This window comes from Nerophis lumbriciformis, linkage group LG01 (genome assembly GCF_033978685.3).
Source record: "Nerophis lumbriciformis linkage group LG01, RoL_Nlum_v2.1, whole genome shotgun sequence".
In the NCBI taxonomy this organism is placed as follows: Eukaryota; Metazoa; Chordata; class Actinopteri; order Syngnathiformes; family Syngnathidae; genus Nerophis; species Nerophis lumbriciformis.
In genome coordinates, this window is record NC_084548.2 from 63,179,951 (window position 1) to 63,194,088 (window position 14,138).

General features: G+C 42.5%; 1 protein-coding gene across 2 annotated transcripts in view; it reads left to right on the forward strand.

The window, feature by feature from the left end:
• nup210 (nucleoporin 210) overlaps positions 1-14,138 on the forward strand; it is a 143,910-nt gene that overhangs the window by 55,465 nt on the left and 74,307 nt on the right. For both annotated transcript variants that reach the window (XM_061923652.1, XM_061923662.1), the window contains exons 16-18: positions 3,841-4,014; positions 4,083-4,275; positions 5,571-5,677. In XM_061923652.1, the coding sequence (XP_061779636.1) occupies positions 3,841-4,014; positions 4,083-4,275; positions 5,571-5,677 (474 nt within the window). The remainder of the gene's footprint in view (positions 1-3,840; positions 4,015-4,082; positions 4,276-5,570; positions 5,678-14,138) is intronic.

Consider the following 14,138-nt stretch of genomic DNA (forward strand, 5'->3'; position numbering starts at 1 on the left):
ATTGTTATAAAGCACACTGTTTGTATTAAACATGCTTCACTGATACAAGTATTTGGCAAGCACCGTTTTGTCCTACTAATTTTGGCGGTCCTTGAACTCACCATAGTTTGTTTACATGTATAACTTTCTCCGACTTTCTAGGACGTGTTTTATGCCACTTCTTTTTCTGTCTCATTTTGTCCACGAAACTTTAAACGTTGTGCGTGAATGCACAAAGGTGAGTTTTGTTGATGTTATTGACTTGTGTGGAGTGCTAATCAGACATATTTGGTCACTGCATGACTGCAAGCTAATCGATGCTAACATGCTATTTAGGCTAGCTATATGTACATATTGCATCATTATGCCTCATTTGTAGCTATATTTGAACTCATTTAGTTTCCTTTAAGTCCTCTTAATTCAATTTATATCTCATGACACACTGTCTCTATGAAATATGGCTTTTAATTTTTTGCGGCTCCAGACAAATTTGTTTTTGTATTTTTGGTACAATATGGCTCTTTCAACATTTTGGGTTGCCGACCCCTGGTCTAAACGATACCGTTTGATCAGCTGCTCGTCATCAAACAAAGCCAGGACATCCTTCCGCTCCCTGAACGTTCGCGCACGTCTCTCTCGCCTCAGTGCCATCCCCCGCTGGCAACTCCTAACCACTTAGGACACCTCTGAAGGTCTCTTAAATATCGTGGAGAGTAGGAGTGATTCTTAGACTTAAGAAAGTTGATAAATAGCTTTTATTCTTAAGTTTGAGAGTAGGACTACATTTCGCAAATTCTCAGGACTTAAGTGTAAAATGGCACTCTTAAGACGCTTGATAAATACGGCCCCTGGTCTCTTTTATGCAGCATTTGACGACACAAAGTCATTTTCACTGAGGGCCACATCGCAGTTATGTTTGGCCCCAGAGGGCCGCTTCCAACAGTGAACACTATTATTACACAATTTTTCTACGCATTTTTTAGTAGATTTATTTATTAAAATGTAAAAAAAAAAAAATGGTAAGTTGCAATAATATCACAAAAATTGAGTGTATGTTACTGTAAATGGAAAAACAGTACTGCTGTTTTTATGGTAAAAAAACAAAAAAAAGGCAGCTCAGTTGCCAGAATTTTACTGTAAAATTTGCATTTGTTTTTTTACTGTAAATAAAAAAATGCTATTGCTATTTTACAGTAACATTTTGGTACCTGAGCTGCCAATTTTTATGTTTTTTGTTACCGTATTTTTTGGAGTATAAGTCGCACCTGCCGGAAATGCATAATAAAGAAGGAAAAAAACATATATAAGTCGCACTGGAGTATAAGTCGCATTTTTTGGGGAAATTTAAAATAAATAAAGAATAGTGAACAACAGGCTGAATAAGTATACGTTATATGAGGCATAAATAACCAACTGAGAACGTGCCTGGTATGTTAACGTAACATATTATGGTAAGAGTCATTCAAATAACTATAACATATAGAACATGCTATACGTTTACCAAACAATCTGTCATTCCTAATCGCTAAATCCCATGAAATCTTGTACGTCTAGTCTCTTACGTGAATGAGCTAAGTAATATTATTTGATATTTTGCGGTAATGTGTTAATAATTTCACACATAAGTCACTCCTGAGTATAAGTCGCTTTTTACCCAATCATGGCACCCACCTGTTCCCAATTTGCCTGTTCACCTGTGGGATGTTCCAAATAAGTGTTTGATGAGCATTCCTCAACTTTATCAGTATTTATTGCCACTTTTCCCAACTTCTTTGTCACGTGTTGCTGGCATCAAATTTTAAAGTTAATGATTATTTGCACAAAAAAAAAAAAAGTTGATCAGTTTGAACATCAAATATGTTGTCTTTGTAGCATATTCAACTGAATATGGGTTAAAAAAGATTTGCAAATCATTGTATTCCGTTTATATTTACATCTAACACAATTTCCCAACTCATATGGAAACGGGGTTTGTAAAAGCAACAGCACTGGAAGGAGCATAATATGACATGAAGAGAATATGAACACTTTTAGAAAGTAAATTAAAATTTACTTTTATCTTTAATTATGACCATGATTTCTGGTTATGTTAGGCCAGCAGAGAAGGCCTTGCTGAACCTGACGGCCCACCACTGCGCTGTGGTAATAATTCAGCTTTAACCCCTATGGGTAATATGAGCCCATCAACACAGACAAACAAGCGAGTTTACTGTGGGAAATTTATTTTTATTTTTTTAGTTCAATATTTTAAGTTAATTTGTTGCTTACAAAGATGAGTCCACTTGTAATTTTTGTTTTATTTAGGACAACTGGAAGTTATTTACCTTCTAATTACAGTACAATGGTAGGCAATTCTACAGTGATGAGAAATAAGTTTATACATCTTTAAATGGTTACTTGCGTTATTATATACTACGATTATATTATGAACACTGTATAGTTTTTTATGAATTATTTCTTCAGTTGGCAACCAAAAATGTTGAAAGAGCCATATTGGACCAAAAAACAAACAAAAAATGTGTCTGGAGCCACAAAAAATTAAAAAGCCTTATATAAGTGTTATAATGAAAGCAACATGGTCATGAGCTTTGGGTTATGACCGAAAGGACAAGATCACGGGTACAAGCGGCCGAAATGAGTTTCCTCCGCCGGGTGGCGGGGCTCTCCCTCAGAGATAGGGTGAGAAGCTCTGTCATCCGGGGGGAGCTCAAAGTAAAGCCGCTGCTCCTCCGCATCGAGAGGAGCCAGATGAGGTGGTTCGGGCATCTGGTCAGGATGCCACCCGAGCGCCTCCCTAAGGAGGTGTTTAGGGCATGTCCGACCGGTAGGAGGCCACGAGGAAGACCCAGGACACGTTGGGAAGACTATGTCTCCCGGCTGGCCTGGGAACGCCTCGGGATCCCCCGGGAGGAGCTGGACGAAGTGGCTGGGGAGAGGGAAGTCTGGGCTTCCCTGCTTAGGCTGCTGCCCCCGCGACCCGACCTCGGATAAGCGGAAGAAGATGGATGGATGGATGGATGAAAGCAACACATGATTTAATTGTCTATATTTGCTATATTAGCCTACTATCAAAATGACTTAAAAGTCTTATTTAAGTGTTATAATGAAGGCAACACACGATGTGTCTATATTAGCAAATCTTCGTTGACAGAAATGTTGCATTTAATTTTTTATTCTACACATTTTTGCAACATTGGAAATCATTAGTAAAATGGAAGCTTCTTACAGGATGAGATAACTCCTGGAAATTACTGGCTCAGAATGGCCAAAGGTATAGATGTGTGTGTCCAAGTATAAGGAAATGGCAGGCTGTCTTCTTCTAATGGATTTATTACAATCTTTGCAAGCTGGGTAACGTTTGCTGTGGTCTGGAACAGCATGGCACACAAACAACTATGAGAAATGCAGCCAATATTACATACAGATAATGTGTCATGAGACAAAGAAGGAGTGGCATAAAACACATCTTTCTGTGGCAACATCGGAGAAAGTTGTACATGTAAACAAACTACGATGAGTTCAAGGATCGCTGAAATTAGTAGGACAAAACGGTGCTTGCCAAATACTCTCATCAGTGAAGTATGTTTAATATAAACAGTGGGATTTCTAACAATTAGGAAGGTTTGTGTCATGTTTGCCCTCCGACAGAAACCATAGTAAAACAAAAAATAAAGATATTTTTCATCTTTTTCCATTTTCACACATCCGTGAAAAAGCTCCAGGGAGCCACTAGGGCGGCGCTAAAGAGCCACCCTAGTGGCCTAGTGGTTGCGGAACCCCACCCTAACCCTAAAATGGTTATACTCAGAGAAAACAAGTGTGTGTCTGCAGCGATCCTAATCCGTTATCATGATCATGCAGATGCTGGACGTGAGGGTGGGGAACAAGGCCAGCCTGACCAACCCTTATCCTGCTGTGGAGCTGACAGCCGTGCGTGTTGTTTGTGCGCCGCCATCCCGGCTCACTCTGGTGCCAGTGTATGGCATGCCACAGCTGGACCTGCCATGCCCACTGCTGCAGCAGAACAAACAAGTGGTACGCATGTGGCCTTCTCCATAGCACTGTGTCAACATGGCTTCATCATGTGCTGTGTTGTGTTCAAGGTACCCGTTTCAAATCACCGCAACGCCCTTCTGGAGCTGGCAGCTTTTGACCAACAAGGACGCAAGTTTGACAACTTTAGCTCGCTGAACATGGTGTGGGAGTCTACCAAAGTGGCCCTGGCCAGTGTCGAGCCCACTTCCCCCATGACTCTTCAACTTTTTGAGGATGAAAACAAGCAAAAGAAATTGCATGGTAAACCTTTCGGTCTTTTTAAGAGGAACTGCACTTTTTTTGGTGTTTTGCTAATCATTAAGAATCCTTATGTAAGACAAACACAGCTAACACTGCAGGTAATAAACATGCAAAAACCTCCATTAAGGTTTTTTATACACGCTGTAAGTATATATGGAAAGTAGTAACAGTAATATTTACATATTTTCATCATTTTAAGCATACTGTAAGTACATGTGTAATGTAGCAACATTCATAATAACATGTCATATTTACATATTTTCATCATACTGTTAAGTATATATGTAATGGAGTAACATTCATAATAACATGTAATGTTTACATATTTTCATCATACTGTAAGTATATATGTAATGTAGTAGCATTCATGTCATATTTACATATTTTCATCATACTGTAAGCATATTTGTAATATCTAGTAACATTCATAATATGTAATATTTACATATTTTCATCATACTGTATATATGTATATATGTAATGCAGTAACATTTATAATGTCATATTTACATATTTTACTGTAAGCATATTTGTAATATCTAGTAACATTCATATGTAATATTTACATATTTTCATCATACTGTATGTATGTATATACGTAATGCAGTAACATTTACAATATGTCATTTACATATTTTCATCATACTGTAAGTATATATGTAATGGAGTAACATTCATAATAACATGTAATGTTTACATATTTTCATCATACTGTAAGTATATATGTAATGTAGTAACATTCATGTCATATTTACATATTTTCATCATACTGTAAGCATATTTGTAATATCTAGTAACATTCATAATATGTAATATTTACATATTTTCATCATACTGTATGTATGTATATATGCAATGCAGTAACATTTATAATGTGTCATATTTACATATTTTCATCATACTGTAAATATATATGTAATGTAATAACATTCATAATAACATGTAATATTTACATATTTTCATCATACTGTAAGTATATATGTAATGTAGTAGCATTCATAATAACATGTAATATTTACATATTTTCATCATACTGTAAGTATATATGTAATGTAGTAGCATTCATAATAACATGTAATATTTACATATTTTCATCATACTGTAAGTATATATGTAATGTAGTAACATTCATAATAACATGTAATATTTACATATTTTTATCATACTGTAAGTATATATGTAATGTCGTAACATTCATAATAAAATGTAATATTTACATATTTTCATCATACTGTAAGTATATATGTAATGTAGTAACATTCATAATAACATGTAATATTTGTCATCTGTGGCAGGACGGCAGACGGCTGTTGTGCATCATCAGTCAGGGATTGCTGCCATCACGGTGACCGCGCTAGATTACCAGCTTTCACATATGAAAGCAGCAGCAGTTCACAGTCGAGTAAGTATCCCAATTCAAATGCTGCTGCTCTGACCAGGCCTGCTGCTGGAGGCTGTTTACCCCCTTTCAGGACCAGGAATACACTCTGCATTTTAAAAGCCCATACAAATAACGTCCTGCTTTTATGTGGCTGATAAGGTTGATGTGCCCACGCTCTGTGTTTTTCCCCCTCATGTGTAACATTTGTATCCATCCGAGTTTCTTTTTACATCATCTTTATTGGTATGATGTCTGATATCGGTGTGATAAACATCTGTCCGATATCCGCAGTGTCGACAGTATAATAGTTGTTTTTTTGTTCTGTCCAGCTACTCAGGCAAATCCTATTGTTGTCGTACAAAACCCAAAACCAGTGAAGTTGGCACGTTATGTAAATCGTAAATAAAAACATAATACAATGATTTGCAAATCCTTTTCAACTTATATTCAATTGAATAGACTGCAAAGACAAGATATTTTAATGTTCGAACTGAAAAACGAATTTTTTTTTTTGCAAATAATCATGAATTTAGAATTGAATGGCAGCAACACATTGCAAAAAAGTTGGCACGGGGGCATTTTTACCACTGTGTTACATGGCCTTTCCTTTTAACAACACTCAGTAAACGTTTGGGAACTGAAGAGACAGATTTTTTAAAGCTTTTCAGTTGGAATTCTTTCCCATTCTTGCTTGATGTACAGGCTTCATATTGCGCACACATTTTCAATGAGAGACAGGTCCGTACTACAGGCAGGCCAGTGTAGTACCCGCACTCTTTTACTATGAAGCCACGCTGTTGTAACACGTGGCTTGGCATTGTCTTGCTGAAATAAGCAGGGGCGTCCATGGTAACGTTGCTTGGATGGCAACATATGTTGCTCCAAAACCTGTATGTACCTTTCAGCATTAATGATGCCTTCACAGATGTGTAAGTTACCCATGCCTTGGGCACTAATACACCCCCATACTATCACAGATGCTGGCTTTTTAACTTTGCGCCTATAACAATCCGGATGGTTCTTTTCCTCTTTGTCCCGGAGGACACGACGTCCACAGTTCCCAAAAACAATTTGAAATGTGGACTTGTCAGATTACAGAACACTTTTCCACTTTGCATCAATCCATCTTAGATGAGCTCGGTCCCAGCTAAACCGGCGGCGTTTTTGGGTGTTGTTGATAAATGGCTTTCGCTTTGCGTGGTGGAGTTTTAACTTGCACTTACGGATGTAGCGACAAACTGTAGTTACTGACAGTGGTTTTCTGGAGTGTGCCTGAGCTCATGTTGTGACATCCTTTACACACTGATGTTGGTTTTTGATGCAATACCGCCAGAGGGATCGAACTTTTTGATGATATTACAGACCTTAGATGGTGAAATCCCTAAATTTCTTGCAATAGCTGGTTGAGAAATGTTGTTCTTAAACCGTTGGACAATTTGCTCATGCATTTAAGGCTGCAGCTAACGATTATTTTTCTATCGATTAATCTATAGATTATTTTTTCGATTAATCGGTTAATATATAGATTTTAAAAAAATCGATTAATCTATAGATTATTTTTCCTTTTACTGATTATTTTTTTTATTTAAAATGAAGATGAAAAAAATAAATGTAGGCCAGTTTTTTCAAAAGGCATGGCTTTTATTTACAAAAAAAAAAAGTATGGCCACTCGGTCAACATTGACAACAACATGACAAAATATTCTGTAACAATGTAAACATTTAAAACTTTTAACATTGAACAAAATTAAAAGTAGCTTATTTGCTTTTTAATGTGCAAATATAAAAGTAAACATCCAGTGCAAATCTTAATATTCTGCAATAGTATAAGCATTTCAAAAGTAAAAGTATTGCTTATTTTGCTTTAAAATGTGCAAAAATAAAGATAAACATCCAATACAAAAAAGTGCAAAACGGAAATATTCTGTAACAGTGTAAACATTTCAACAAAAGTAAAAGTATTGCTTATTTGCTAAAATGTGCAAAAATAAAGATAAACATCCAATACAAAAAAGTGCAATACGAAATATTCTGTAACAACAGTGTAAACATTTCAACAAAAGTACAAGTATTGCTTATTTTGCTTAATAATACAACAATTATAGTATGATTAAAGTGAAAGTTAATTGTTCGTTTGTACATAGTATATGTAACTGTTAATGTTGTAAAAGGTATTTGCACAACTAATTAACGTTAGCGTTTGTGACACGTCTTGTGCCGTGGGGTTCTTTCAGGACCGACAGACTGAACGCCAGACGGCTTTGCCAGGTTTACAATCTTTTAATTTTACACAAAGTCTTTTCTCTTCCAACTCTTTTCTCTTTCTTTCCTCGCTTTTCAGCTCCTCTTCCTCTCTCGCTCGTCGTCCTCTGTCTCTCCTCCTCTCTCGCTCCACGTCAGCTTCACTCTGGCTCCTTCCAGTCTCTCTTCCCTCTCTCTCTACTGCTCCCCTTTTCTTCATCGAGAGGAGATTGGATGATCGTGCCCAGGTGCGCGGATCGCGCACCTGGGCACGATTGCGGCGTCGCTCCCAGCGCGCCCCGCCCCGCCTCGCCGCTCACTCGCTCGCTGGCCCCGCCTCTCCACAGCGTTAAAGAGGAGCGAGTCTTTGTAAACACTGAACAGGCACGCCAAACGCGCCTCTCAGAGCGAAACGGTGCTTTAGTTTATGAATTTACAACGTAGATACAAATGACACATTCATGTTTTTGTGTAATGATGACAACGTATACTCACGCGGACGATTGACTAGTTGATGGTGATGGCAAGAACGCTGTCGGGTGTTTTCTTTTCAAATGTTCGTTCATAGCCGTTGTGCTGCTATGATAGGCCCCATTTCAGCTCGACACAGTGTGCATACAACAACATTATTAGGCCGTTTATTGAAATACTCCCACACTTTTGACGACTTTTGGCGTGCTTTTTTCCCCTCGCTTGCACCCCTCGTATCGTCTGCTTTGCGCTCCGCCATGACGGTAGTGTGACGTAAATATGCGACGCGTCGACGCACAAAAACGGCGTCGACGTATTTACGTAACCGATGACGTCGACTAAGTCGACACGTCGTTTTAGCCTTACACGCATTTGTTGACAAAGTGGTGACCCTCGCCCCATCCTTTTTTGTGAATGACTGAGCATTTCATGGAATCTACTTTTATACCCAATCATGACATCCACCTGTTCCCAATTAGCCTGTTCACCTGTGGGATGTTCCAAATAAGTGTTTGATGAGCATTCCTCAACTTTCTCAGTCTTTTTTGCCACTTGTGCCATCTTTTTAGAAACATGTTGCACGCATCAAATTCCAAATGAGCTAATATTTGCAAAAAATAAAGTTTTCCAGTTCGAACGTTAAATATCTGGTCTTTGCAGTCTATTCAATTAAATATAAGTTGGAAAGGATTTGCAAATCATTGTATTCTGTTTTTATTTACCATTTACACAACGTGCCAACTTCCCTGGTTTTGGGTTTTGTAGATGCCCATGTCGGCAGTACAGATATACTTCACAAAAAATAAGTGTGGGATACTTCTCTTGTTGCCTTATTTGTATTTGACTTTATTAAATTGATTTATATTATTATTTGGCGCAGAAGCAGGAGGGGATAGAAAGAGGAAAAAAAGGAAGACAGAGGGGGAAATTTTGGGGACAAGAGAGGTATAAGACGTAGAGACAACAACAACAAACAACAATAACAACTACAACAGAACAGTATCAGCAAATAAGATATGTACAAATATGATAGCAAAGGTGATATCAGAGAAGCAGTTAGTGAAGTAGTAAATATTAATAACACAGAAATGACAATGAACATTATTATACTACAAATGCAGCAATACCAATAGAAATAGCACTATTGATAATGAATAATAACAATAATTATAATAATCTATTATCAACGATACAATTGTTTCAAATGCAACAATACATATAGGTCATGATAACATGAAATACAAATAATTGGAGGGTAACAAAGAGAATCAAACTGTATTAACCTTGTAGATTGTTATAGTAATAATAGGTTAAGCTTTGTCAGTGTGCCGTGTGTTATACAGTTTCCCCTAGGGCAACAATGTTAATATACAGTACAGCATAATGCGGACGCTGTATCGATCCGTTGTGGTGAAGAAGGAGCTGAGCCGAAAGGCAAAGCTCTCGATTTACCGGTCAATCCACGTTCCCATCGTCACCTATGGTCATAAGCTTTGGGTCATGACCGAAAGGACAAGATCACGGGTACAAGCGGCCGAAATTAGTTTCCTCATTTGGTGGCGGGGCTCTCCCTTAGAGATAGGGTGAGAAGCTCTGTCATCCGGGAGGAGCTCAAAGTAAAGCCGCTGCTCCTCCTCATCGAGAGGAGCCAGATGAGGTGGTTCAGGCATCTGGTCACCCGAACGCCTCCCTAGGGAGGTGTTTCGGGCACGTCCGAGGGGTAGGAGGCCACGGGGAAGACCCAGGACACGTTGGGAAGACTATCTCTCCTGGCTGGCCTGGGAACGCCTCGGGATCCCCCGGGAGGAGCTGGACGAAGTGGCTGGGGAGAGGGAAGTCTGGGCTTCCCTGCTTAGGCTGCTGCCCCCGCGACCCGACCTCGGATAAGCGGAAGAAGATGGATGGATGTGTATATATATATGTATATATATATATATATATATATATATACACACACATATATATGTGTGTGTATGTATACCGGTGTGTGTGTGTGTATGTATATATATATATATATATATATATATATATATCCATCCATCCATCCATCTTCTTCCGCTTATCCGAGGTCGGGTCGCGGGGGCAGCAGCCTAAGCAGGGAAGCCCAGACTTCCCTCTCCCCAGCCACTTCGTCCAGCTCCTCCCGGTGGATCCCGAGGCGTTCCCAGGCCAGCCGGGAGACATAGTCTTCCCAACGTGTCCTGGGTCTTCCCCGTGGCCTCCTACCGGTCGGACGTGCCCGAAACACCTCCCGAGGGAGGCGTTCGGGTGGCATCCTGACCAGATGCCCGAACCACCTCATCTGGCTCCTCTCGATATGGAGGAGCAGCGGCTTTACTTTGAGCTCCCCCCGGATGGCAGAGCTTCTCACCCTATCTCTAAGGGAGAGCCCCGCCACCCGGCGGAGGAAACTCATTTCGGCCGCTTGTACCCGTGATCTTGTCCTTTCGGTCATGACCCAAAGCTCATGACCATAGGTGAGGATGGGAACGTAGATCGACCGGTAAATCGAGAGCTTTGCCTTCTGGCTCAGCTCCTTCTTCACCACAACGGATCGATACAGCGTCCGCATTACTGAAGATGCCGCACCGATCCGCCTGTCGATCTCACGATCCACTCTTCCCTCACTCGTGAACAAGACTCCGAGGTACTTGAACTCCTCCACTTGGGGCAAGATCTCCTCCCCAACCCGGAGATGGCACTCCACCCTTTTCCGGGCGAGAACCATGGACTCGGATTTGGAGGTGCTGATTCTCATCCCAGTCGCTTCACACTCGGCTGCGAACCGATCCAGTGAGAGCTGAAGATCTTGGCCAGATGAAGCCATCAGGACCACATCATCTGCAAAAAGCAGAGACCTAATCCTGCAGCCACCAAACCAGATACCCTCAACGCCCTGACTGCGCCTAGAAATTCTGTCCATAAAGGTTATGAACAGAATCGGTGACAAAGGGCAGCCCTGGCGGAGTCCAACCCTCACTGGAAACGTGTCCGACTTACTGCCGGCAATGCGGACCAAGCTCTGACACCGATTATACAGGGAGCGAACCGCCACAATAAGACAGTCCGTTACCCCATACTCTCTGAGCACTCCCCACAGGACTTCCCGGGGTACACGGTCGAATGCCTTCTCCAAGTCCACAAAGCACATGTAGACTGGTTGGGCAAACTCCCATGCACCCTCAAGGACCCTGCCGAGAGTATAGAGCTGGTCCACAGTTCCACGACCAGGACGAAAACCACACTGTTCCTCCTGAATCCGAGGTTCGACTATCCGGCGTAGCCTCCTCTCCAGTACACCTGAATAGACCTTACCGGGAAGGCTGAGGAGTGTGATCCCACGATAGTTGGAACACACCCTCCGGTTCCCCTTCTTAAAGAGAGGAACCACCACCCCGGTCTGCCAATCCAGAGGTACCGCCCCCGATGTCCACGCGATGTTGCAGAGTCTTGTCAACCAAGACAGCCCCACAACATCCAGAGCCTTAAGGAACTCCGGGCGGATCTCATCCACCCCCGGGGCCTTGCCACCGAGGAGCTTTTTAACTACCTCGGCAACCTCAGCCCCAGAAATAGGAGAGCCCACCACAGATTCCCCAGGCCCTGCTTCCTCATAGGAAGACGTGCTGGTAGGATTGAGGAGGTCTTCGAAGTATTCTCTCCACCGATCCACAACATCCGCAGTCGAGGTCAACAGAGCACCATCCCCACCATACACGGTGTTGACACTGCACTGCTTCCCCTTCCTGAGGCGGCGGATGGTGGTCCAGAATTGCTTCGAAGCCGTCCGGAAGTCTTTTTCCATGGCCTCACCGAACTCCTCCCATGTCCGAGTTTTTGCCTCCGCGACCGCTGAAGCCGCACACCGCTTGGCCTGTCGGTACCTGTCTGCTGCGTCAGGAGTCCCATGAGCCAAAAGAACCCGATAGGACTCCTTCTTCAGCTTGACGGCATCCCTCACCGCCGGTGTCCACCAACGGGTTCTAGGATTACCGCCACGACAGGCACCAACTACCCTGCGGCCACAGCTCCAATCGGCCGCCCCGACAACAGAGGTACGGAACATCGTCCACTCGGACTCAATGTCCAGCGCCTCCCTCGTGACATGTTCAAAGTTCTTCCGGAGGTGGGAATTGAAACTCTCTCTGACAGGAGACTCTGCTAGACGTTCCCAGCAAACCCTCACAATGCGTTTGGGCCTGCCAGGTCTGTCCGGCATCCTCCCCCACCATCGCAGCCAACTCACCACCAGGTGGTGATCGGTAGAAAGCTCCGCCCCTCTCTTCACCCGAGTGTCCAAAACATGAGGCCGCAAATCCGATGACACAACTACAAAGTCGATCATGGAACTGCGGCCTAGGGTGTCCTGGTGCCAAGTGCACATATGGACACCCTTATGTTTGAACATGGTGTTTGTTATTGACAATCCGTGACGAGCACAAAAGTCCAATAACAAAACACCACTCGGGTTCAGATCCGGGCGGCCATTCTTCCCAATCACGCCTCTCCAGGTTTCACTGTCGTTGCCAACATGAGCGTTGAAGTCCCCCAGTAGAACGAGGGAATCACCCGGGGGAGCACTCTCCAGTACTCCCTCGAGTGAATCCAAAAAGGGTGGGTAATCTGAACTGCCGTTGGGCGCGTAAGCGCAAACAACAGTCAGGACCCGTCCCCCCACCCGAAGGCGGAGGGAGGCTACCCTCTCGTCCACCGGGTTGAACTCCAACGTGCAGGCTTTGAGCCGAGGGGAAACAAGAATTGCCACCCCAGCCCGTCGCCTCTCATTGCTGGCAACGCCAGAGTGGAAGAGAGTCCAGCCCCTGTCAAGAGAACTGGTTCCAGAGCCCTTGCTGTGCGTCGAAGTGAGTCCGACTATATCTAGCCGGAACTTCTCCACCTCACGCACTAGCTCAGGCTCCTTCCCCCCCAGCGAGGTGACGTTCCACGTCCCAAGAGCTAGCTTCTGTAGCCGAGGATCGGACCGCCAAGTGCCCTGCCTTCGGCTTCCGCCCAGCTCACATCGCACCCGACCTCTATGACCCCTGCTATGGGTGGTGAGCCCATTGGAGGGGGGACCCACGTTGCCTCTTCGGGCTGTGCCCGGCCGGGCCCCATGGGGACAGGCCCGGCCACCAGGCGCTCGCCATCGTGCCACACCTCCGGGCCTGGCTCCAGAGGAGGGCCCCGGTGACCCGCGTCCGGGCGAGGGAAATCTGGGTTCCTTGTTCGTGTTCTTCATAGAGGTCTTCGAGCTGCTCTTTGTCTGATCCCTCACCTAGGACCAGTTTGCCTTGGGAGACCCTACCAGGGGGCATAGAAGCCCCCGGACAACATAGCTCCTAGGATCATTGGGACACGCAAACTCCTCTACCACGTTAAGGTGGCAGCTCAGAGAGGAGATATATATATATATATATATATATATATATATATATATATATATATATATATATATATATATATATATATATATACCGTATTTTTCCGACTTTAAGTCACAGTTTTTTTCATAGTTTGGCCGGGCTCCAGTGCAACTTATATATGTTTTTTTCCTTCTGTATATATATATATATATATATATATATATATATATATACCGTATTTTTTGGACTATAAGTCACAGTTTTTTTCATAGTTTGGCCGGGCTCCAGTGCGACTTATATATGTTTTTTTCCTTCTTTATTATGCATTTTCGGCAGGTGCGACTTATACTCCGAAAAATACGGTGTATATATATATATATATATGTATATATATATATATATATATA